At 39.4% G+C, this 27,922-nt stretch overlaps 3 protein-coding genes across 12 annotated transcripts in view; all 3 read right to left on the bottom strand.

Moving 5' to 3' along the window:
* LOC135466848 (lysyl oxidase homolog 4-like) overlaps positions 1–7,933 on the bottom strand; it is a 30,894-nt gene extending 22,961 nt beyond the window's left edge. For 2 of the 4 annotated variants that reach the window (XM_064744587.1, XM_064744588.1), the window contains exon 1: positions 7,251–7,932. In XM_064744587.1, coding sequence (XP_064600657.1) covers positions 7,251–7,548 — 298 coding nt within the window. In that variant the 5' untranslated portion in view covers positions 7,549–7,932. Of the gene's footprint in view, positions 1–3,804; positions 3,914–7,250 lie in introns of those variants that run through there. The other 2 variants (XM_064744586.1, XM_064744589.1) reach the window with 2 other exon arrangements.
* Positions 7,934–16,790: 8,857 nt separating this feature from the next.
* Positions 16,791–25,918, bottom strand: LOC135467339 (guanine nucleotide-binding protein subunit alpha-11-like). Its single transcript, XM_064745107.1, has 7 exons — positions 25,888–25,918; positions 24,449–24,633; positions 22,457–22,743; positions 21,444–21,572; positions 20,225–20,354; positions 18,812–18,899; positions 16,791–16,975 (listed from the first exon to the last, which is right to left on the bottom strand). The coding sequence occupies exons 1-7, from the start codon at positions 25,916–25,918 to the stop codon at positions 16,791–16,793; spliced, it is 1,035 nt and encodes a 344-aa protein (XP_064601177.1).
* LOC135466321 (uncharacterized) overlaps positions 24,499–27,922 on the bottom strand; it is a 99,089-nt gene continuing 95,665 nt past the window's right edge. For all 7 annotated transcript variants that reach the window (XM_064743747.1, XM_064743748.1, XM_064743745.1 and 4 more), the window contains one exon: positions 24,499–24,633. The gene's annotated coding sequence lies outside the window, so the exon portion shown is untranslated. The remainder of the gene's footprint in view (positions 24,634–27,922) is intronic.

The raw sequence follows: 27,922 nt of genomic DNA, 5'->3' as shown, positions 1-27,922 counted from the left end.
ACTAAAATCAGTAAGGCAGAAGCTGTGCATACTGTAGCAATAAAGTAATCAGTAAACAAAGATCAAGCACGAGATAAATTCTAAAAACATTTTATTTACAAGGTGACCCCTTGACTGAGTGAAGCTCAGCGTGATCTTCCAGAAGACTCTTGACGTTTGGGGGTAAGGCGTATTCCCAGATACTTGCCCGTTTTCACGTACGTGCCACTGAGCACGCACACTTGCTTTTCCTCATAAAATATTTTATAATAGGAAATATACCACATGTGCTTGCAGGCACCATACTGTGGGCTAAATATTAAATTATTCTATCATATTTAAATGTCCTTGTATCAGGTTGCCACAGTGAAGGACAGTGTTAGTATGTGTGTCTATCTTATTGGATGATGATAACTTAGAGGTCTTGTAAAGCTTGACCTATAATGAGTAGGGGTCATGTGGAGTCTATAGACTATAGAGTCTAAACCATGTGCACCTCATATGTGCACTACACACGAAGGCTGACCGAGGAATGCCATGGGCGTATAAAAAGCTGGAAAACGTATATTAATAGATTTATGACAGTCATAAAACTCAGTAGGAAATTGGCTATTTCTGCATAGTTTGTCTCTGAAAAGTTTTCTGTGCCAGCTTCCTAAAATTTGTCAGAGGGGTATCCGACAAAAAGTTTTGCGGTAACTATAGTTTGAAGTTGAACAATGAAATATTCAAATTATACTAAGATGTTTCACGATGCCATTGTGCTTGGAAGTGGTAAAATATATGTATACACGCAAAAAAGTTTTTTCTAGTTAGACCTTAATTTTTTGACGTGTGTATTAATCTAATATAACGTTCTAATGTGATATATACCAGGTTATATCCGTATATGTGTATAATCAAAATATGATTTCCGTAAACTTAATATGGTTCACCTTAATAATAATTATGAGTGTCTATATGTCAAGAAAAATGGAGGTCAAGGAAGCCTTGCTGTTTTCGGGCATACACCTTCAGTCGTATATGTATACACTACTGTGTGTCATCGGAAATCGCTTGCTGTTTTCGGGCATACACGTTCAATCGTATATGTATACACTACTGTGTGTCATCGGAAATCGCTTGTGTTTTAGCAAATTGCCACAGAAATAGCTACATTAAAGACTACACATAGAGAATAAAAACCAGAGCAACGACGATAGTGTGATTGTCAAGTGAAACCAGTGAAATACGCCTTCTTGTCAATTTACGCTAGTTAGGGTTTGTTCCTACTGTTCATGTACATGCTTAAATAGTAGCAAATTACACGCCGCATAGAACCATGACTTAAACAGAATTAGGTAACAAAGTATGCAGCGACGTTAATTGTTATATATTAGACGTCAGTGGTCTAGATTTACTCAAAATGCTGTATATTGTCATCACATTTAATATTCAAACACATTAAAAGAATGCAAAGGGATACCCCTCGGTACACACCACAACACACAGCAAGTCTATTTGAAATAATCATGTATCAAACCCTCGTAAATAGGCCTACATTGAAACCAAATAAAGTAAATATTCATAAAACCGCACCGTACAACGAATGCATGGTATTTTGAGCTTACCTCCTCTAAATTACTTACTTCTGTTGGAATATTTTTTTTATCACAAAGTGTAAAATTTACCACATCTGAGCCAAACTTTTAAAGCCACGGGTCAGATGGTTTGAGCAATATTTGAAAGATATTTGACCTTCGAGATAATTTCTATACACGATTTCACACCTGCAAGTAGATAAGTTTCCTTGGACAAAAGATGATGCACGACGAATAGGAAATTACCATATTATTCCAACAAAACTTTCTGAGAGTATGGCTGAGCAGAAAGATTGGCTTGATAAATAGCTTAGGTGTAGAACTTTTCAAATACATGGACATTAAATAGCCTTTGTGAAAAACTACTTAAACACGTTTCTCAATAATCCCGCCCATAATGCTGACATACCACTTATACATGGTCTTTGCAAGCCTATAAATCTGTACTACATTTAACCATATTAATAGTCTGCATTTTCGAACAGGTTATCTGTCACACTTAACAATATTATCATATGATACTGCCGTCTGATAACAATATTATCATACGATACTGCCGTCTGATAACAATATTATCATATGATACTGCCATCTGATTAATGATGTCGTATAAAATGGCACTTATTGGCGTATAGCGCCTCAACCACAGACAACAGTCAACAACCCGTAAGCATTAGTGCTAGCGTTCTGACCAGCTCTTGTTCTTAGATTTGAAAGCTTCTGCCAACTGACTGGTCAATTTCCACACGTGCTCTATATCCAGTTTCCTCCAACAATGAATCTCAATGCCGTCATATGTATGTCCTTACCGCTTAGCTTAAGAAAACATGTTTTATAAATTTATTCCCAAAAATTAGCACTTGGACTAGCAATGGAAACTGTTAATTTTTGGTATGAATAAGCGTAGAATAAAATACTACGTGAATGCATATACAAACATTTTTGTGATCGGTCAATAAATATATTAGAGTCTGTGGAGAAGTATAATATAAATTTATGGTCTTGCAATAAGTGGACAATACATAAGATTGTCTCAAAAGGCATTGTGGGCTTCCTGTGTTATTTTAAATTATTATGTAATTTTGTTGCGTTCTCTCCACATGCAGTGACTATAAACATGGGAAAATGTGAATGAAATTCTTCAGAGAGTCAGACGATGGAAAATGTGGGTAAACCAAGGATTTCCGATGGGGGATTTGAGGAAAGTGGCCGGGCTCCATGGGGGACATATGGTGACAGTATGCGCTTTTCATGATCGCAACAGTCAGCAACTCAGAACGATCTAAATGGCAAGAAAACTGAGTCAAGTGTGTGATGTTGGTGTAAAAACTCACACATTGATAAGGTTCTCAGGTCAACGATGAAAAAAGCGAAAAAAAGAGTTAAATTTGGGCAGGGAATCGTCAACTATATACATGCAAAAGGACAAGAGTATATATGGAAACGCCAGAGCAGTTTCTGTTAAGGGTGTGTATGCACTATGTGGGTAGCTGACAGAAAACATATGTGGAATAATACTCTAGAAATATTCTCCAATTTGTATGAGCAGTGGGCCAACCCATTCTCACCCACAATTCCCATACAACAATGAACATATACAATAAAATATTATTTGTTTCCTTACCAGCTGTGTTTCTTTCAATAAACCGAAATGAAGCACTCAAAAACATAAAACAACTTCCTTCGACTTCAACACAAACGTTCTGCATGTCATCAAAAACAATTGGCTTGTTGATGGATGCACCCTTATATTCAGATCTATGTTATCTCAAATTTATCTGTGATCGAAGGAGCGGGTAAAGATTGCTTGAGTGCTTGAACACACACGAGGCGCAGGTTCAAATCCAGCCTTGGGTTGCATAGTTTCTCCAGCTCTTAACTCCATGGAGACAACAAACTGTCAACGACGCCTTTGTGGGCCGTTTACATAGTCTAACGATCACTTGCAATCCACCAATATGATGTGCATATCACTTAACGTCACCTGTTCGTTAGGTTCGTTAACAAACTTGTCAAGAGTGGGTGGTTCAATCTGGACACTCAACATTCCACCACCCACACACCTGTGCCCATCGTATAATTAAAATCATTTTCTGAGTATTGTTGTTAAACAACAGACGAAAATCAAATTCAAATCGAATACTGAATGGCTTTGGCATATTATCCTCAGAACTATGTAGATGTCATTATAATAATAATTATTATTATTATTAACTTGAACGTTGGGCAAGTTGTTCTAACCTACCTCGACCAGGTCCATAGTAACTCCTTCGATACGCCATTTCTTCGCCGATGTAACCAAGTTGCCTGCAGACTACGTGAGCATCATTACGATCCCAGAGCTGATCAACAGACCGCGCTGCCCCAGTGTCCCATGGTGGAATATAACAACGGTGCCTTCATGTTTACCGCGACCCCCAACCAGCCGAATCGTGCCATCTTCAACTCCATGCACGGCGCCTAAATTTGATTGTTAGTATATGAACAGACTACGGTAAGAATCTGTAGAAGATCCACGCTGCCCGCTCTACAGCACCGCCCTGCCATAGCAAACCGCGTCTCCTTGTCTCACCGCAATAATGTGTTAATGATTGCAAGATGACAATTTAAGCCCCTTGCGCCTTGCTGCTTGAGGAGTGGTTGGTATATCGTTGTCGTGGGTAAACCGTACGCGTTCTGTTGTAGCAGTTCACAGAACATCAGACATCAGCCGTTTGTCGTCACTCAAAAATGCTGCACAAGCAATCTGTTACCAGGCGCTACAACCCACGCCAGGAAAAATGGTTACAGGGAAAGTCGGTAATGTTATCAAGGTTCTAAGATTCTCTGGAGAAAGTTCCACGAAACATTATACAAGCACCACTCTAAAATTGGCACAAAGCTTTTGTATAGCAAATGAAACAGGAAACAACGGCGTTGCCCAGTCCAGCTGTGCCAGGAATGTTTCCTTCGCGATCAGCCTTTCGCCTCGTCCAGATGACGAGGATAAATCAGAAGGTCCTCAAATGTCCTCAAATCGTTCCTTCTCATTGATGTTTATCGAGTTTGCAGCTTGGCAGAAAAAAATATATCTTGGAGGATCAGCGATAAACTTGAGCGGCCTGTAGGGGCCCAACAGTCTACTTAATACAGTATTTATAGCCTGCATATAAATCGACTACAGAACCGTAATGGAGTGCAGATGCGGACGGATTTCCCCACCTGTTTAGGGTTTCTCTATGCACTTCCTTTCATTGACTACCCCCAACAGGAAGCAACACCCACATACCTAGCTCAGAGTTTGGTATATCTGTACTCTAGTATAGGGCCAACCGCCCGCCAAACAGACCCCATTACATACCAAAAGCCCTAACGAGCCAGTTAAGTAACACAGGTTCCGCCGAGTTATGGCCGTTTGTTGTATTTGTAAAGCAAATCTAAACATTTCCTTTGGCTCGAGAAGAAGTTAACATTACTACCATTCCACAGTCATGACTGCCAGATTGAAAGGGCATCCCGGTTAATCTTTGGTGAACTGAGAGCCTTTAAGCAAAATTTGATATACCAGCCTATCTTATGCCATGCAACTGACAGATGGCAAGGGATTTGGAGTGTTTCGTCTACAAAGGATACTTATCGGTACATAAAGCAGACAGTAGTTAATTTGCAGCTGCCTGGGAGCTTCACCTGCCAGAGGATAACATGAGAATACTAACAACCACTACAGTACACGAACATAAACAAATCAGAAATCAACGGACGCTTGTTTTCTTGTGGCGTCTGTGAGGTTGGCTAACGGCGTGCGTGAACCATGGCAGACATTAAAAACGGCTGATGGTCAGGTCAGGCTGATATTTAAACACTTCTTAACGAACTTTTGAGGTCAAAGAGCCACATATATGTAAAATCTCAATTGTACAGAAAATTATCAGTAAAACTGAAGGCGTCTTCATTGCGCATTGTGCACCAAAGACAGACCAAAGATTAATCATTGCTCAGTCGGGATAATCGTCAAAATGGTTTTTACAGTAGGATTTTGGTCTCTCACAGGCTCTATTTGAGTATTGAACTTAGCAGTGCACATGTTACACTCTCTTATACAGTATTCTGAGACTTGGTATAAGGCGGGTTGGGATGAGTATGTCAGAAGGGTATGTCTACGTCTATTTCCTAAACATACTCGAAGAATCTGGAAACCAAATGAAAGCTTACAAAAAGGAAGTAACGAATGTATGTACGTATTCTTGGGTTTTTACGTCGCACATGCAATTTTTTAGTCATATGACGACGAAGAATTATTAGCTGTGTGTATATCGCTAGTGAAGTATCCTGTCGAAGACACCAGGCATGACAAACCAGTCACATTAAAACTGATACCGAGCCCTACAGTTTTTTCACTCTAACCTCTCAGAGCTGAGCGCTAAGCGACGCAACAACAAGTACCACTTTTAAAGTCTTTGTCATAGCCCGACCCGGAAGGCCCTAGTGACATCGCTTTTCTCCTAAAGCCGTTGTCGTATTCTTAATACATGTATAGATAAACAATGGATACTGGAAGTGATACACGCTGCGACACTATACATGTGCATGTTCTGATATACGAGTAGAACGTGTGTATGCATGTTTAAAACACCTGGAAGTTCTCTTGAAGTCACACACCATTCTTATCTAATGTCTAATGTCTTATTTATTTGACTGATGTTTTACGCCGTACTCAAGAATATTTCACTTATTCGACGGCGGCCAGCATTATGGTGGGTGGAAACCGGACACAGCCCGGGGAAAACCCACGACCATCCGCAGGTTGCTGGCAGACCCTCCCACGTACGGCCGGAGAGGAAGCCAGCATGAGCTGGATTTGAACTCAGAGCGACCGCATTGGTGAGAGACTTCTGGGTCAATATGCTGCGCTAGCGCGCTAACCAACTGAGCCACGGAGGTCCCGACTTTATTTATGATTTATCAACTTGAGGTACATAGTAGAATTTTTTTATGGCATGTACCTGCAAGGATATGCATACTCTTTTGTTTGATATTAAAATTTTCTTCTCCTTTAATCAGCCTCAATTGCTTTGGTGGTTGTACATGAATCCATGCCATGTCTCAAAGAGTATCTGGATATCAGTCCTGTAGCGACGGGGAAAGTTGACACACAGTTGTCACAAAGTTTTGTGACAACTATCACACTGTTGTCCTTGCTCTTGATTTACTTTCAGTGCTGTGGTCTTTTATTCTGTATGCCGGGATAAACAAGGAATCTGCTGGGGAACTAAGAGTTGTGATGACAACACAATATTTTGAGTAATTCTAGACCAGTGTAATAAATTGTAAAAAGCTTCACTGCACTTTCTCTTAACTAATTGTGCATGGTTAGGTTCTGGTGCCAGTGGGTGTCTAAGTTGCTACAATTTAAGCATTTCCATAATCAGCACAAAAAATCTTAATTGAAGTAAACTGACAAGATGCCGGATTTCACCGGTTACCTGTGACCATTAGGTATCATTTTCCATCTTACATACTGATACTAATAAGATACGATCGAATCATGAAAACAAAGCCTTCCAGAATAGGTGCTATTTATTTTCTAGAAAGTTTTCATTGCGTATATCTCCTCATCTTAAAATGACAAATACTAAGCACATATAAGAAAATTAATTACATATTGTACGATATATTTCACATACGAGGATAAATTACACAAAGTTTACTCACCTGAACCTTTACCGAAGAAGCTTTTTTTGAAGGCCAAATGCTTCCCAGGGTAACCCAGCTGTTTACAGACGACATGAGCGTCCTTCCGGCTCCAGCCCTTGTCACATATCGCACCCCACAGGCCCATGTGGTAAATCAACACTGTCCCTTCAAAGTCGCTCCTACCTCCGACAAGGCGTATGCTCCCATCCTCTATGGCCTCAGCATGGTATCCATTTACAGACAACAGAACCAGCGTTACAATAAATGTGGGTAAACTAACACTGACTTCACCGCTCCATTGTTTACGCGCCATCATGTAAAGCTTTGAAAACCTTTAACTTTCGGCTTTACAGACACCCCTTTCTTCATGAACTCAGTAATTCTTCAAATTGATCCATTCAAGGAAGACCAGCATCCCTCTCATCGGACCGACTACTGCTTTCAATTCGTATACTTTCTCTCCTTATCCGAACCCACCTCTTCAGTTTGGTACCTGTAATATTATACAGGCGTTGTCAGCAGCCAGACAACTTCTTCCTGTACTTAAAGAGGCGAAACGCTGAAAGCCAAACAATCAACTCTTAAACCATGACGTGGTTAGATTTTTATAATCTCGTTAAATGTTTTTGCAGACAACAAACCTGAACGTAAACTGACAGACCATTGGTTACAACGCTGTAATTGCTCCGTATATAGTCTTGGCTGTGATCCAAACCGCGATGTTCCAGAGATCGTATCACAAAACCTAAAGAAAGATGGATTAAGTGGAAACTGTGTTTATGATTTCAATAGCCAGGACCACCGAGCCTGGCGGGTATAGGCCACAGGGTGCCACGCCGACAACTGGTTTTATACGTCACGTCTAAACCTCAGACTAAAGTTATTTAGTTCCCTCGGCTGCAACAGCACCTCGAACTGTAAACATAAACTTACACCCACATATTGTGTATGTATGCAGGGATTCAGGTATATACGGACATCTGGTGGCTGAGGGGTTAGAGGCATGTGCACATTGCAGTAATTGGCATGGCCATGGTGAAGGGGGAAATTGTGCAGGAGTTTGTAAGAGTTATACAGACTAACGCTAGGTCTGGTCAGCAGCCAACTGGCCTGCCCACGGTCCACGGTCCACAGTTCACGGTCACTTCATGGATTTTGACACACCAACAGAGCGTAGTACAGAGTGATAGAAGTTAACTTAACTGTCCAGCTATCATCGCATGTGTCAAGTATAGGCCCGTGATGTCATGCATCGGTAATACGACGTTAACCCCTAAGCACTCACTCCTGCATCGGTAATACGGCGTTAAAGGAGAAGAAAACTTAAATATCAAACAAATACCACTGAAACGAGTAAGTATTTCCTCGCAGTTGCGTGCCATAAAAAAATTCTACTATGTGCTTCAAGTTGATAAATCATAAATAAAGTCAACGCCAAAATCCGCTCTGGGCGACTCCATTTTGCCTAAGAACTAGTCCTGAAGTCTGTTAGGAGGAGAATTTCCGTCGAAAATCCCTGAAGTGCATTTCGTACATTTCCTGTAGAACTCTTTTCCAGAAGGTAGCGAACAGTACAGTTCGTTTTCCGCTTGACCACCGGGAAACCGGAATGTTGGACGTAGGCTCCTAGTTTCCACGAACAAGCCGGCAGTTTTAACGATTATATTACATTATATATTTATATTACAGAGTGTTAAAGATGGAGGACGCCATGGACTGAGCGATTTATGCCAGCTTTGCCGTTCCGTGTGATGAAAAATCGCCAAATTATGCAGCAGGCAACACCAGATAAAAAATGTGTTCTTTTCAGCCCATAGTGTCATGTTTTTAAGTTTTCTTCTCCTTTAAACCCTAAACATCCACTCCTGCATCGGTAAGACAACGTTAAACCGTAAGCACGCACTCCTGGATCGGTAAGGCGACGTTAAACCCTAAGCACTCACTCCTGGATCGGTAACACGACGTGAAACCCTAAGCACTCACTCCTGCATCGGTAACACGACGTTAAGCCCTGAGCACTAACTCCTGCACTGGTAAGACAAAGGGACAGATATCTTCTCCATTGACACCAATGATTATCACCATGTACAAACAATTGGTCGTGGGTTGTCACAATGAAGCTAATTTGCGATTTTAAACGGATTCTTTCAAGTGGCTATGAAGCATGGATGAATCCTGTGAAACGAAGACAATAAATATAACATGAATAGTTAATTTAAGTATTTCATTTATCAAAACTGACATTTAACTCTGAAGGCAAGCCCAGACCTTCATCAGGTACCTCACAAACTTTCTGACTTAAAGACATGTGTTGCCGATACAGCGAGACACGGATTCGAACCATTGTTGCTATCAAGGACCTGATTGTCACAGCGGCCCAGCGCTTTAATCACGTGAGTAAGTGACACCGCTATAAAAACTTACAACTACAGAAATCGTAACAATGATGAAGGAAGGGTAACTTGTTATCATCTAAACTCATGTATTAATTAAGTTTAACACTACAATAATTAAGTTTTCAATTCTTTGATGGCAATCACGTTTATGAGTATAAAAAGCCGGACCAACCGCGGTAAACCAGTGACCTTTGACACAGCGGCAGTATCTACTCATTTCATTTCCAAGGCCGGGATTGAACACACACCTCGTGTGTTTCGTGATTAGAGTTGCGCAACATATCCACTGAGTCATGCATCGCTCCAGTCCCAAGTTCTAATATTAAAACAAACATCTAACATTTGTCAGTTAAATTAGCATCATTTAAGCGACTCCTGTGCCACAGAATCTGGTTTGGCCTTGCATATCCTTATACCAGATGGTGTCCTATCACAAAGACTTGTCCACTGGAATTGGAGATGCATGCCATTACAAATGTCTTTGTTCAATGATGAGCGCTGCCGTCATGTCAATAAATGTCATGTCAAGCCGGTAGCATACGTGAATAGCAATGGTTTCAAGTTTATCTCTAAATCCAATGGGTATAGACTGTCTAAAATTAGTCACAGAAAATTATGTAGTGTGAGAATTTTAAGAGTTATGATAGAAAAATAGAAACTGACAAAATGTCTTCCTCGGGTATAAGGCTTAACCATTCCAGCATTACAGATACATATCTCCCATTACTTCCATGAGTAAAATTTTTATCATCCGGAGTTTAGCAAATAGCAATGGTTCAGGTCACAAAGTTTTCTCAAAATAAAGGTACATGTGTATATGTACATACGTACACGTACATATTGGCTACTTTTAACTCTATATTTCTACCCCGTTTGACTGTTTCATTTATGCTTTTGCTTTACTGTTATTCCATCTTTTCATGAAAGGGACACCTTGCAACAGGAAAGCCCCAGTACCTATATATTTTCATCGCTCCTCCAGTGACTCCCCGCGTATGTATGAAATGTATGTATTTATTTATGTGTGTATCTGACTGAGTTTTTACGTTGTGCTTTACAAGTTTTCCGTTATATGGCGAGGAGTCATTAGATGTGTATACATACTGTATCTTCTGTATCACGTGTATGTTTGATCCCCTCTTTGACTATTTCGTCACAGAAGCGGTCCGACTCTCCTCGTTCACAACCACACCGACTCTCCGCGTCAACCACCACACCGACTCCCCCGTCCACAACCACATCGACTCCTCCCATCCACAACCACACCGACTCTCCGCGTCAACCACCACACCGACTCCCCCCGTCCACAACCACACCGACTCTCCGCGTCCACAACCATACCTTCGGTCTTTCACACGAGGTTATCATGATTATTTCAGTATGAAGTAAGATATGTCATTGAAACTTTACCCACATACCGTTTCTCACTCAACTGTCCTTGTACGTTAGCTTATTGATCTTCAATGTGTTAGGTGGTTTCATTAGGACAAATTTTAACTGCCCGGTTTCCTCTCACCATAATGCTGGCCGCCGTCGTATAAGTGAAATATTCTTGAACACGGCATAAATCACCAATCAAATAAATAAATAAATTATTTCACTTTCTTTCTATACGTGTTTTAAGAGAATGATTAAATATTACACAACACGACTTGTCGAGAATAAGTCTCAAGCTGTTTTTCAATTTTTTTCCCTTTTTTAAAATTTAACTAGACAGACGTATTTATCAATTTGCTAATGGAAATGACTTTTGTTGTTTTTACAGACACTGATAAAATCTTCTTATGTTTACAGTGATCAAGATCGTCTTGAACAGTGAGCCGTGTACCATGTGGAATTCATTAGGCTACATGGGCTTAAGACGTTGATTTACTGATTGTTTGACAGAGTGTACACAAATGGCTGTTTTGGACTCTGGATGACTGGGAGGAGACCTGTATTACAACAGTGAGCCACCTGGCGGAATGGTTGTTCATCATCCCATTCAGCCACCTGGCGGAATGGTTGTTCATCATCCCATTCAGCCACCTGGCGGAATAGTTGTTCATCATCTCATTCAGCCAACTGGCGGAATGGTTGTTCATCATCTCATTCCTCCACCCTTTCTTACTTTTTCATTTACCCACAATCAAACCTGAAATCGAACGCTCTTAACGTATCAAGTGTGAACACGTTTGGCGATAATTATGTATCAACCGGGAAATTTTGTCGCCAAACTATTCTTGGTTACCTTAGTTAGCCTATATACTAATTAAATTTGCGGAGCTAGAATGTCACAGTGCCTTCCGTGTGTTCAGATATAAGGCCTTGGCCGTACTGGATCGTACGATATATGGATCACACGATTTGTGCCGATGTTCAACAAATCGGAAGCCTTCTTTAAGATTACTGGTTGGTTCTATCACAACTGATGGGAGGCATGGTCATGTGATAACAAACGATTGGAAAAATTCGACCAGCCTTAGTGAAGGCCATACGCTCTACAAAGAGTTTTAAAATTTGCGTAACCGTAACTGTCATTGTGACACATACTGAAGTGATGACCGCTTCGATGACCTAGTGGTTAGAGCATCCGCTTGGAAGTCGGGTGACCCGGGATCAAACCGCGGTCGGGTCATTCCAGACTTTAAAAATGGTACTTGTTGCTTCCTCGAGCCAGGAAACAGGTCTGGTTGGCCAGGTGTCTGTATAATATGACTGGGTGGGGTGTCATGTCAGCTGTCTTCGGCATGATACTTCAGTGAGGACAGCACTTTGGCGGCCACAAGAAGCCACAGTATATGTACACGCCTAACCGTTCACGTCATTATATGACCGAAAACTTTTAAAGTATATAAAAAGTTAAAACCAAAGCACACATACTGAAGTTATATGCTGACAGTGCTACTGACGCTTTGCAGATTGGCCCCCAAAATGCCGGCATTGTGTGACTGGCCTTATTATTAATACTGAGGTCATTTGAGAGAAGGCGTATTTCACAGGTTACGAGTGATCATTTGCCAGCTATCACACTGTCGTCGCTGCTCTGGTTTTACTTAATTATATTAATATGAACCTTTCGTGGGCTTATCATTTTTCTGTTACATAACTTTATTAATCCATTTTCTAATTAGTAAATAAAGAAAAGTTTCTAGGCTTTAATTCGAAAGTTTGAACAGAGCTACAGTATTTAGTGAGTAATGGTAAAGTGAATAAATGTTATTCACTTTATAAATCTATCCTTAATGTGATGGGGTGACGATGTTGTGGTTTGAGTCCATGGCAATTGGGACTGCTACGTCCTTGAGCTTCTACCACTAGAACAAAGGGAAAGTCCCGTTAACTCCTATGCGGATTGCCAGTGTGTTCGACATTGTTACATTTAACCTGTCGTCATGACAAGGGCTGTGAATTACACAACATGCAATCTGTATTTGGCTTCACACGAACTCCCTACTCCACCCTGCTGGTACATCTCCACCAATCACACTTGTGAGGTGATAATACACCTTCCTGGGTTATCTACCAATCAAATGTGTGAGGTTCAATACGCCTTCCTGGCTTATGCCAGATGTGTGAAGTGCGATATAACTTCCTGGGTTATCCACTAATCATGTGTGAGGTGTAATACACCTTCCCTGCTTAACCACCACTCATATGTGTGAGATGTGATACACTCTCCCTGTTTATTCAAAAGTCAAACGTGTGAGATGTAATACACGTTCCTGGCTTATGCACCAATCAAATGTGCAAGATGTAATACACCTTCCCTGCTTATCCAACAATCAAATGTGTGAAGTGTAATATAACTTCCTGGGTTATCCACCAGTCATATGCGAGGTGTAATACGCCTTCCCTGCTTAACCACCAATCATATGTGAGGTGTAATACTCCTTCCCTGCTTAACCACCAATCATATGTGAGGTGTAATACGCCTTCCCTGCTCATTTCCACCAATCAAATGTGTGAAGTGTAATATAACTTCCTGGGTAATCCACCAATCATATGTGAGGTGTAATACACCTTCCCTGCTTAATCACCAATCATATGTGAGGTGTACTACACCTTCCCTGCTTATTTCCACCAATCAAATGTGTGATGGGTAATACATTTTTCCAGGTCATCCATCAAAATATATTGTTTGTCAGTGATCAAGTGGGAGGTTAATGTTATTACAAGCAAAGCACAACCTAGTGACAGATTCTGCAAATGAGTATTTTATAATAATTTATTCAAGTTGTTTGACAAGCAATCACATCAAACAGCTCAATGAATTATGATAAATACACATATAATGGAATTTGTATGAAATACCATTTTCTTGATGATAACAATTTCATGGCACATAGTGTCAGTAACTCTATATTAAGTGTAATTCAGACCAAATCGGTTTAGGACATTCATATCCATCTATATATATGTTTCACAAATATTACTTTAAGATTACTTCTAGATCAATGTTCAAAACAAATCTTTTCATTCAGTGACACACATTTGTTCCAAAACCTGATTTTATCAATAAAAGTTAATTTCCTTTGGCATGGGACATGGATAGGCCTAAGTCAATTCAAAATGAACAACTTGTGCATGTACCAGCTCACAGATTGGATACAAGTTTACGTATCACACAGATGTACCAAAAGTAAAGAGCCACCATGAGATATTGTACCAGGTTATTTGTCTTCACTTCACCTCATTTTCATATACCATACTTCAACAGAATCCCCCTTTTCTAACACTGAATGTTCCATACTGGGGCAAAAAACTTTTGGTTTGAGGAACTACACTGTAAACTGATTTTAAAGAGGCATTACTAGATATTGTGGACAAAAATCCATATTTACTAATCAAATAGCTCAAATTGTTGCCTTTCAGTCTATCTCAGACTTGTATGTGAACTATTTATATGATTCTCAAGTTTGAACAAGTTATAATGCAACCTGCTTTACAACTTTATTATCAATTCTGAATAGTAACACAAGTACAGAAATGGTTGATATTTTGTGAAAGGTAATTTTGGGTATTCTAAAATAATATCAAAAATTAGGCTTGATTATCAATGATCGATTGCCAAAATAAATGATATTAGGAATTATACTTAACACAGTCTTAAAATAAAACAGTAACTAGTTCATCCTCAGTTACATCTGCACAGTGATCATGTTTTTGGATATTTAGCGATGTAATAAAAAATAATGCATTAACAAATCTTGAATGCTGAAAGAAATTTACACTTTTATATATTACTATGGGTAGTTTAGACAGAAGTTTTATGGTAGATGTACCAGTAGGGTAAATACAAGACTAGATATAGAAATGCACACACACACACACACATATATATAAGAGAAGACAATGTAATTTTAAACAGAACCAAAACTTTATCATTACCCTAATTATAATAGCTTTGGCATATGAATCAGTTGTTTGGTGTGCACGTGACCAATTCTATACCAGATTATCATTATAACACGAATTACTCTTTAGCTTTACTCAGTGGACTAATGCTCAAAAGGTTGGTGACAAGAAGGGTGAAAAAATTTTGATCAAATAACAATTATTCAATAGCTACATCATGCATTCTTTTGGTTATGGTGTGAAAGCAACGATCTGTTTATAGCATTTAAAGCATTTATAGCAAAAATTCTTTATTTCTGATCGTCTGAACAATATGAGTGAAGCCTCATCGCATACATATACACCACCTGATAGTGTAAATAACATCAACATACACCATGTTTACATCACAAGTTTAATTACCACTATGTAACATTTATATTACAAGGCTATTTACAACACCTGTTCATCTTAATTAACATTGTGTATACATTTGGATCACACATAAACAAGTAACAATGATCATTCGCTCCACAGATTCACATAACAATCACAAGGTGTTTCATGCGACACACTTTTGGGCTCACAATAACAAGATTATTGGGCTTACTGTAACAGACGGTTGGGATCAGTGTAAATCACTCAGTGTAACTGTAATTTGGTTCAGTGTAACAGACTGCTGGATTCAGTTGGGGTCAGTGCAACAGACTGTTGGGTTCAATGAAACAGGCTGTTGAGCTCTGAGTGTAACAGACAGTTGAGCTCAGTGTAACAGACAGTTGGGCTCAATGAAACACACTGCTGGACTCTGAGTGTAACGGACCATTGAGCTCTGTGTAATAGATGATGGAATGGTATGTGTGCATGCCAGTGAAATCAATAACTTAATATACATGTAACATACAATGTACAATGTGTCACTTATACAATATGAATCTTACACATCTTATCCATTTGATGACAACGTGGGACATAGAAGACAGCGGAAGTAACAGCCAGGTCCCAGCTTAGCACAGCTACCTGTACATATACCCAATGTATGTATCTTTATCATGGCTATGCTATGTTGTAATAACCATGGCAACTTTAGCCAATGACTGTACTTGAGGAGCAAAGCTCAGGTTATCCGCCCCTTGACTGAAGACACTGTGTACCTTGATAATGCCATCATATTCCATCCCACAATGGTGTAACGTTGTAATATTGAATGATAGCGACACTACACCTGACCCAGCACCTTCTACTTTGTATTCAGTGCATAATTTTTGAAATGATAGGGGGGAAGTTTTAATAATGATAAATAATTAATCAGCGAAAGACTAATAAATGGGACAACATATTAACATCATACACATGTAACTCACTTTGTTCTAAAAAATCACTAAAGGTGTAAAAAAAGAATAGCTTAATGAGTTTAATTTATGCGCAAGTGACACAAGAAATTTAACAAGCTTTTTATTGTGATACAAAGCAAATTAGTCTTTAAATTAATATTAAACAGGGAAATGTAATTTAATCCTATGATACATTTACTTACACACCTCTGCACACAATGACAAAGAAATGGATTGTTTTATTGTTGGAGATTAAATCTTAATTTGTATATGTTTTACCTGAATGTGCAACTGATGTTGTAAACAATAGTAATTAGTTGTTTGAACTGCTGTTATTTAGAGCTTGTGTCAACAGCTCCCACTCTGAATGACATATCTTCATTAGGTGTTCAGGGTAATGAGAACAAACAAATCAGAGAAGCAGACATATATATATATATATATATATATATATATATATATATATATATATATATATATATATATATATATATAACATATACAACAAGCTCTCAGAACGTCCCAATTTTCTGCATATTGATGTCCACAATAATCCTCAGTACGTCACTCAAGGCTTTCTTCATCATCTTGGTATCTATGGCACAGGTGATATGTGTGTAGACCCTCTTGTTAGCAGGTTTGTGACGCTGGAACTGTTCCTTAATATACTGTGCACAGCTCTCTGCAGATGAATCCCCTATTCATACAAAGCCAAAGTTCACATGTTATTATAAAAGAATACTAAACACTTAAAAAGGAATAAATGGATGTTTGATTGGCAGGTTCATTCGACACATATCTGTATATTTGCTTATACATGTAAGATAGAAAGCAGCCTTATATGATGACAACAAACATCATCTCATCAGTACAAGGGATAACAAACCCACATATGACTTCCTGTAGGTAATACACATACACAATAGCAAGAATGACTGCCGTGAGTTCAAGTCCAGTTCATGCTGGCTTCCTCTCCAGTCGAACATTTGCATGTAGGTCTGAAAATCAACCCGGTTTCGTCCCATCATAATGCGGGCCACATTACGAGTGAAATACATGTACATGTAAGGTTGACTATGGCCAAAAACACCAATCAAATAAATAAATAAACAATAGCAAGGAGTATTGTCATAAACTAGTCCTTCTGCATTGTACAAGTGCAACATGATAAACAGTATGTGTCTTCCATGAAGAACCATTTCAATGTGATTTGTGAAAAGTGCAACTAATAGTGAAACGAACGTGACAAGGAAAATAAACAGCTGTGTGTACATATGTGCAACTTTGCATGGAAAGCACACTAAATGTAAGTCTTTTTACCACAACTTCATTTTCAATTTTTCTACTCATCAACATCTCTGGCATGCAACAGTTCAAAAATGATTTGTTTTAAAGAGTGGAGAAATCTGGAGTAAACCACTGGTCTCTGATAACTAACTGAGGACTTTTCCAACATGTGGCTGGAATGAAAGTGACCCCTGTCAGACTTCATGTAAAACCACACCAACAGTAATACACACAGTGTCCACAATTATTGCTAACAAGGTACCAAGACCCACGGAGCCAGGGGAATCTCAAAGGCTGACACAGAACCAAAATCTTGTATGTGTCTTGATTAAAACATAAGCATTATAACTGCTTGGTTATGACCTGCAACAAACAGCTCACAACAGTGATCACTCCCACAACACTCACACTTAAAATAGGTATATTCGATATACACACTGCATTTATTTGAATAATTTTTTAATCCATGTTACTATTTGATTCAAATGATGGCAGTCAGATTTATGCATGGAGTAACCTGGAAAAACTGTTGACGAAACCACCACACATTGTGCACTGGTGTGATAAACCTCCAAACAAAGTCTCAGCCAAGCCCTGGATCTGAACTCTTTACCTCATTGGTTAAGGCTAGTGCTCTAACCAGTCTGCCCAGAGAACAACTGTTACATTCACACATCAGTATTTATGTACGGCTGGTGCCTTTTTTTTTTTTTTGGCATATGATTGACACAAAAAAATTCGGAACCTGGTGGTAAGAGCAGTCTTCAACAGCAGTGTTGACATAATAAACCAACATACCCCAAAAACAGGCATTAAGTTTAATATATGATCAGCAGCGAATTATTTTCGTAATTTTTTATCAGAATCTAACGGACTCCCTAAATTTGCCTTGTCAGATCCACCAGAATCTAGTCCAACTCTAGCTTCATGAAGAAGTCGCTCCAAGTACAGGTGATAATACACACAAAAGTAAACAGATATTGGGGATTCCATGTTCATAACTTTAATGATCTGCAAGAAGTACACTATACTGAAATAAAAATGTTTTGAATGTGACTTTTTCTATGGAATCCAAGCAGATTCCCCTGGTTTTGGTTTACTGAAGTCATGATGAAAATGCGATTCCCCCAATAGGCATGACGTGACCAGTCATATTGGACACATTGTGCCTGAATGCTCACCTGCGTAATCTCTAAAACAACATCTGATAGAGGTGGTCTTCAGCTTTTCCTGAAACAGATCCCACTTGTTGAGGAAAGGATGAACTCTGTTCTCTCCAGGAACTGGTTGAACGCTACCTCCCGGAAGGTCTGAAGGCTGTCACGTAGTGAGTTCTGAGTGAGGAGATGATAAGGTTTATCATAAGATCACAATGACCTCAACATGAGCGGAATTATCACACAGACACTACCCTTGTGAGCAAAAGCTCAACATGAGCGGAATTATCACACAGACACTACCCTTGTGAACAAAAGCTCAACATGAGCAGAATTATCACACAGACACTACCCTTGTGAACAAAAGCTCAACATGAGCAGAATTATCACACAGACACTACCCTTGTGAACAAAAGCTCAACATGAGCAGAATTATCACACAGAAACTATCCTTGTGAACAAAAGCTCAACATGAGCGGAATTATCACACAGACACTACCCTTGTGAACAAAAGCTCAACATGAGCGAAATTATCACACAGACACTACCCTTGTGAGTAAAAGCTCAACATGAGAGGAATTATCACACAGACACTACCCTTGTGAGCAAAAGCTCAACATGAGCAGAATTATCACACAGACACTACCCTTGTGAACAAAAGCTCAACATGAGCGGAATTATCACACAGACACTACCCTTGTCAACAAGAGCTCAACATGAGCGGAATTATCACACAGACACTACCCTGGCGAGCAAAAGCTCAACATGAGTGGAATTATCACACAGACACTACGCTTGTGAGCAAAAGCTCAACATGAGCGGAATTATCACACAGACACTACCCTTGTGAGCAAAAGCTCAACATGAGCGGAATTATCACACAGAAACTATCCTTGTGAACAAAAGCTCAACATGAGCGGAATTATCACACAGACATTACCCCTTGTGAACAAAAAGGTTGCTCATTACATACACACAGGTAACAGGAATAAATAGAGAGCAGCTGAAGGTATGCAGGAAGCAAAAGATGACTGAAACATGAGAAGACACTTTCACTACAAAAATATTCATTTTCAGTCTTTCCCTGGCATAATAAATGATCTTAAAACCTCAGCAGCTGTTTATTTACTTTCAGATTAGTGTTTTATACTGCATCAAAGTAGCGTTTACACATATCACTGCTGGTTTTATTGGTAATGGAAAATATAGGCAGAGATTGGAGGAAACCCTCAGCATCTTGGTAGGAAAAATCACAGTTGTACCAGCTGGAGATTCATCTCGCAGGTCAAGGGCAGCCATTATCTGAGATAACCAACTGCCAGCGAGGGCCTTAGTCTTTGTACCCATTCAGATGCGGTAATACACATCATCCTGATGTTCAGTGACGAGTTGAGGTGTCTGCAAATTCTTTCTTTATCTGGCTGTTGTTTAATGTCATAGATATGTATGAATACCGATTATTAATTCTGCTGGGTAACATATTGTGGGTAGCACAGCCTTACTGTTGTTTTTTCTTCTTCCAGGTTCTCATTGTATCCAGCTAGAGAAGCGAAGAAGACCACGGCCGTCACACTCTCAAAAAAATGTATCCACTTCTTTCTCTGGCTTTTCTGACCTGCCACATCTATAACCCTGGGGATAAGTGAATAGGTCATACATTACATAAATGGTATACTATAGAGCTGAACTGCTTACAACTTCACATATAATTGTCAGTTTATGCAGTTTCTTTTGCATTAAAAGGTTATCAGAACCCTATGAAATGAATCTGTGATATACATGTACAACTTTAACATTTACAATGTACATGTAATTCAGTTGGTTTGTCCCTTAAATTCCTCAGTTGTCTGCAGTGTCACCTATTTAGAGCAGCAGTAACTGGGTTGCAAGATTTAAGATGTCTCCTCTTTTCAAATACTAGAGCCACTAGAGTAAAATCCAAACTGACCTACAAAATCCATTATGTCAGGGCAGCAAGGCATATTTAATACTTCCGGCATTCAATCATTTCGCTAACTAAAGGGACTCTCCACATAACACATCTAACGCAGATCAGGGGAGTTAATCAATGCTTAATCAAGGATCAAGGGGCACAACTCCTTTCTAATGCAGCCTGTATTACCACTTTACACTGGGAGAGCCCACAAAACCTTTCCACATGACACCCAGAAGGATTAACAGATGTACACAAAAAGATAACATTTGTGACAGTTATGTACTGTAACAACAAGACTGTGACGAGCAAAAAGACCTCTCTGGTGTAGAAGTATTATTAGGGAAATACGATAACATCATTACACATAGACAGCAGTGATGGCCAGACATACAGGAATGACAGCTTCATTTACATTATAAATAACTAATATAACTAATAGTTTCTACTTTCCCTCTACAAATAGAGATTAATGAAGTCTGGCTACTGAAAATCGCTTTGCTTAAGGTTGACTACATGGCATATCTGTTCGTCAATTGTCTACTAATTACAAGAGTGCTGCAATTTTTCGCATCATTAGATACCCCTATGTACTCAGATGTGCAAAGCCCAGTTCATCCTACCATTCTCACTTTCGTGACACTGTCACAGGGGAGGAGGAAGGTAATGAATGAATACTTATGACCTTATAAAGGCGAATGGCCAAGATGATGCGCCCAGGGAGATAAGCTATGTGATGTACGCACACGCACACACACAAACACAGAGGCTATTAATAATGCACTTACCTGTACAAAAGGTTATCAATGTTAAAGATATGTTCCTGTACCCCAAGGGTGGGTTTCCTGATGTAAAGTATGTCCATAATGGTAGGAGAGTATTTGCTGGCCAACACACGGTCTATATGCTGCAGGAAACTGCAAGGCCATCAAATGGTTAGGAGTAAAAAAACACGGATCCAACGAACAATTCTGAACAAATACAACCTAGGAGAAACTACAATGTATAGTTTAAAAAGGAAATCCTCTAACTGTTAACTGATGTAATTTATAACGGGAATCTCTTCAGGCCGGTTAAATCATCACTTACATGCAATATTACATCATAATGAAACAAATAAAGTCATAATTCATCAACCATCTATCTAATATTTTATTTATTGTCAATGGTGTTTTACAGCGTACTCAAGAAAATTTCACTTATACGACGGTGGCCAGCATTATAGCTGGACGAAACAGGGCAGAGCCCGGGGGAAACCCACGACCATCGGCAGGTTGCTGTAAGACCTTCCCACATATGGCTAGAGAGGAAGTCAGCATAAGCTGGACTTGAACTCACAGCAAGCGCATTGGTGGGAGACTCCTGGGATTTACCTAAAATGATGACAACTGTTACACAATACACACAACTTTGTGCCCTTAGGATTTACATGTGTACCTTGCATATCACTTGCAACAAAGAACAATTTTCCCTCTTACACAAACATAAAGTCATTAAACACACCTTGGCAATTAAGTTACTAAGTGTACATGTACATATATGCACAGACTTGTCAAACAATAAACACGGGACTTGGTGCGTGCAAAAATCTAATGTTTAAACAGGAAAAAACTGTCAGGCCTATATTTCTTTTAATTTCTTTTATGCTTTGCCTTATCATGGTTCTTGTATTTGTATCTTTCTTTTACATCTTCAAACAGCCTTTACTGAGATGCTCATCTAGGTTTTCCTCATTCAAATTCTATTAGCTGTAATTTTGTCTTATTTATGAACTCGTACAGCGTCATTAAGGAAACCTTACTATTGGCCAGCCTGTGATAAGCAAAGATCCTGTGAGAACTCTGCTCGTCTTGCATAACACTGCTGCACCCCTCGATCCGCCCACAGCTGCCGCAGCTCGGCTATACTCGGCCGGTTCCGAATGATCTCCATGCTGGGGGAGAGTTTAGGTTTGGCAGCATTCAGCATGACAGGGGCACAGGCCCCTTTACCCAGCTCTTCTGTGGGGCTGTCATCGGGGGACATGGACTGGAGGAGGGCATGGACGATAAGCCTGGGGTGGTTCTCACGGAATTCATCTCCCTGTTTCTGTCAGCAAAAGAACAATGCATGCAACATTAAATTACGTAAAAATATACATATCATTTACTCAAGTGAACAATAAAATAAATTTCATCAATGTTTTTTTATTTCCTCTAACCCTCCAGGATATTCAATAACATGAGAGTTAATCAGAAGTTATTGAGAGACAATGCATGTCAGATTAAATCACCTATATGTACATCCTATCTCTGTTCGCCTAACTAAATATACTGGCTTCATCTCCACCTGTATATTGAAAGGTCTGCAACAACCTGTGGATGGTCATGGGTTTCTTCCCACCATAATGATTGCTGTTATCTTATAAGTGAAATACTTCTGAGTATGACATTAAACATCAATTATATAAATAAATATATATTATATAAATATTATATATATATAATAAATTGTTTATCGTCTTTTTTTTTCTTAAAAACACAATCCTACAATTGCTAGCCTATTATTTAGGCTAAAATTTCCCACAATATTTCCACTGTTAACATGCTTCCTGCACTTTATAGTGTACAAGCCATATTGGTCAGTCAGCCTTCTCAGGCAGTATTCACAACTGTGCTTTCAGTGTAATTATGATCTGCCAGAAAACTTAAACTGTGTCTGTATAAATTACATGTAGTGTCAAAATTCCTTCAGAACTGATCAAACTGAGACGGATTAAGTCAACATCAAAGGTGCGGCATACTGATAGTGTCATGAAACTCTGCCACACAAAAGGGTTACCGCTCCCTTCCAGGCTCTTCCCAGTATCGCCTAGATTTACAATGTCCCTTTATTTCATTATTTCTCTTATCTCAACAATACTTTGGTCCCTGAATCTGCCCTACATGAAACAGTTTTTCTCCAATGGTGCCTCACGACTATGAAGACAGCAAAGACATCATTGCATGACACTTCCATCAAGTGAGAAGAGTTGACCCTTTGCCTCTGCTTTCATTCAGATGTTTATACAAACTATCAAGCCAAAAGTACTTTAAAATAACCTTGATGCAAGATTTTCACCAAAACAGCAAGTTTAATATGTATGCTACATGAGTGGGGAAAATCATTTCCCACAAACTTCATGTTAGACGACATAAACTGCTATTAATAGGCCAAGTACACCATTTAAAACTGTAGCATTATGAGCAGAAGAAATCTAATTTCAATGCTGGAGATGGGTATATAAATGAAAATAACACTTGAAAATCATTTAATTTGTGAAAAATTTGGATTATCATAGCAATTTTCCATTTGACCTATTTATACAAAGGCAAAGCCTTAAAAAACAGGAAACTCATAACAACTTCAAGACTGGACAAAATTAAAAATCAGATTTTCAGCATTTTATTTCTATTTTTGAAATGTCCACATGCTCAAACAAAACAACATAAAGCAGCTTACTGGGGTTGCCTTAAAGTACTATTCACAGCCAACTGTCAACAAGTGTACGAGAACTTTAGAGGCAGGGGTGTCTTGAAATTCCCTGTACACATCTGAGGTTCAACCAACATTTTATATTTTAACAATTCAACACTTCAGAGACAATCATCTCAGTTATATGACCTAGAATCACCCTGTCTCTGTTATGCAAGACACCAAATGGTCCATGTGGCTTATATGTAAAAGCAATCACAGGAGTATGCATGAAGCTGGCAGATTTAACAGGTCATTAGCAGTGGAATTCTACAGAATGCCCATACAAACCAACTCTTACTTCTGCTTGAGTATCACTGAATGGAATCCCTAGCCTGGCCATCTGCTCCAGGAGTATATTGAATGCGTCTGTGACATTGTCTACGATGTGGGGGATGAAGACCTGCCTGGCCTGTGCTGGGAAGCCGTCCCCATAGTGTAGGCGTAGCTGCTTAATAAAGGTGCTCTTTCCAGAGCTTGCCCCACCTAGTGACAGAAAAACGTAAGGACTGAGTCACACCTTTACATAGCTTTATATAGCTTCACACTAAAAGTGAAAGAAACCAAAGTATGAAGTAGCTGTCCATGGCTGGCCACACTTTATATAAAACTGTATCCAAAACTATCTCATTACATTTTTGGTTTCACTACCATCCAGTTAAAAGTTTAAATTCTAAGGTAGGCTCTCTGGAACTCTTTAATTATCAATGACATTTTAAATGTTAATTGTCAGACTTTTAAAACAGCTTGCATTATTGCACATTTATACATGAGTCAGGGCTAAAACAATATCTTCAATTGAAGCTAAAACACAAAAGGAGAAAACTTTGCTTTCATTATCAATATAGTACATGAAGTCCAACATAGAATTCACATTCAGTCCCAACAAATCTAAAATAAAATGTGAAGATAGTTTGATAAGGTGTCGAGTGGTGTTAAAAAAGAAACAATACCTGCCTATAGTCCCTCTGCATTGTTTTATTGAGATGTCTTTGTATGTTAAATGTGATAACAACACATACAGCATTTTGGTTAGTTCTGGACCAGTGATGGCTAATAAATTGAAATTATTAAACAGTTTTTTTTCACCTAATTCTGCTTAAGCCATGGTGCTAGGGCGCATGTCATTTGCGACTATTTTATGTATTTACATGAGCGGTTAGAATCAATCCCAGACTGAGGTAAACTGAGGCTGTATTTCATCAGTGACCATTAATGCCAGCTATCACACTGTCTTCCCTGCTCTAGTTATACATGCTTTGCTGTACATCTTTGATTATATTCAATATATTAAGTACCTCACCATCAACTGTTTACTCTTCTAAAACCATGCTGCAAAGCTATCAGCCAAAATTATACATGTATGTACATGTAGATGTTTTTTTTTTTCATTTGATTTAATAAATGTTGTTTTTTTTTTTTCCATCTCTGTCTATGATGTGGCCTTGGTTCTCTGTAGCAGTACGATTTGTTCATTACCATAAAATCGTGTAGTTAGGGTGGTCAGACAGTCAGCATATGTATATGCAGTTCAGCCATTTGTAGCAATATCACGCTCTAAATTGTCCGTTATCCTGTTGTGTGATCACCAGTTGACCATCTGTTAGGTGACATCTGGCTATCAATGGAATATATATACCTGTGTGTACTGTGTACCCAAGGGCAGCATATCCTCTCCATCCTGCATGCTTCATCTAACAACACTCAGCATATCCTGTCCTTCCTACATGCTTCATATACCAACACTTAACACATCCTCTTCTTCTGGCATGCTTCATCTAACAACACTCAGCATATCCTGTCCTTCCAGCATGCTTCATCTAGCAATACTCAGCATATCCTGTCCTTCCAGCATGCTTCATCTAGCAATACTCAGCATATCCTGTCCTTCCTGCATGCTTCACCTAACAATACTCAGCATATCCTCTCTTTCCTGCATGCTTCATCTAGCAATACTCAGCATATCCTGTCCTTCCTGCATGCTTCATCTAGCAATACTCAGCATATCCTCTCTTTCCTGCATGCTTCATCTCGCAATACTCAGCATATCCTCTCTTTCCTGCATGCTTCATCTAACAACACTCAGCATATCCTGTCCTTCCTACATGCTTCACCTAACAATACTCAGCATATCCTCTCTTTCCTGCATGCTTCATCTAACAATTTACTCAGCATATCCTCTCCTTCCTACATGCTTCATCTAACAATACTCTGAATATGCTCTCCTTCCTGCATGCTTCATCTAACAATACTCAGCATATCCTCTCCTTCCTACATGCTTCATCTAACAACACTCAGCATATGCTCTCCTTCCAGCATGCTTCATCTAACACTCAGCATATGCTCTCCTTCCAGCATGCTTCATCTAACCACACTCAGCACATCCTCTCCTTCCAGCATGCTTAATCTAACACTCAGCATATGCTCTCCTTCCAGCATGCTTCATCTAACCACACTCAGCATATCCTCTCCTTCCAACAAGCTTCATCTACCAACACTTAAAACATCCTCTTCTTCTGGCATGCTTCATCTAATAACACTCAGCATATCCTCTCCTTCCAGCATGCTTCATCTAACAACACTCAGCATATCCTCTCTTTCCTGCATGCTTCATCTAACAACACTCAGCACATCCTGTCCTTCCTGCATGCTTCATCTAACAATACTCAGCATATCCTGTCCTTCCTGCATGCTTCATCTAGCAATACTCAGAAAATCCTGTCCTTCCTGCATGCTTCATCTAGCAATACTCAGCATATTCTGTCCTTCCTGCATGCTTCATCTAGCAATACTCAGCATATCCTCTCCTTCCTGCATGCTTCATCTAGCAATACTCAGCATATCCTCTCTTTCCTGCATGCTTCATCTAGCAATACTCAGCATATTCTGTCCTTCCTGCATGCTTCATCTAGCAATACTCAGCATATCCTCTCCTTCCTGCATGCTTCATCTAGCAATACTCAGCATATCCTCTCTTTCCTGCATGCTTCATCTAGCAATACTCAGCATATCCTGTCCTTCCTGCATGCTTCATCTAGCAATACTCAGCATATAATCTCCTTCCAGCATGCTTCATCTAGCAATACTCAGCATATCCTCTCTTTCCTGCATGCTTCATCTAGCAATACTCAGCATATCCTCTCTTTCCTGCATGCTTCACCTAACAATACTCAGAATATCCTCTCCTTCCAGCATGCTTCATCTAGCAATACTCAGCATATCCTGTCCTTCCTACATGCTTCATCTAACAATACTCAGCATAACCTGTCCTTTCTACATACTTTAACAACAATCAGCATATCCTCTCCTTCCTACATGCTTCATCTAGCAATATTCAGCATATCCTGTCCTTCCTGCATGCTTCATCTGGCCACACAACCAGCATATCCTCTCCTTCCTGCATGCTTCATCTAACAATACTCAGTATATCCTCTCCTTCCTGTATGCTTCATCTAACAATACTCAGCATATCCTGTTCTTCCTGCATGCTTCATCTAACAATACTCAGCATATCCTGTCCTTCCAGCATGCTTCATCTGGCCACACAACCAGCATATCCTCTCCTTCCTGCATGCTTCATCTAGCAATACTCAGCATATCCTGTCCTTCCTGCATGCTTCATCTAACAATACTCAGCATATCCTGTCCTTCTTGCATGCTTCATCTGGCCACACAACCAGCATAACCTGTCCTTCCAGCATACACCATCTGGACATATAGCCAGCATATCCTGTCCTTCCTGCATGCTTCATCCTTCCTACATGCTTCATCTAAC

The sequence above is a fragment of the Liolophura sinensis genome, chromosome 6, assembly GCF_032854445.1.
Source record: "Liolophura sinensis isolate JHLJ2023 chromosome 6, CUHK_Ljap_v2, whole genome shotgun sequence".
NCBI classification, from domain to species: Eukaryota; Metazoa; Mollusca; class Polyplacophora; order Chitonida; family Chitonidae; genus Liolophura; species Liolophura sinensis.
This window is presented reverse-complemented; position numbering and strand designations above follow the sequence as displayed.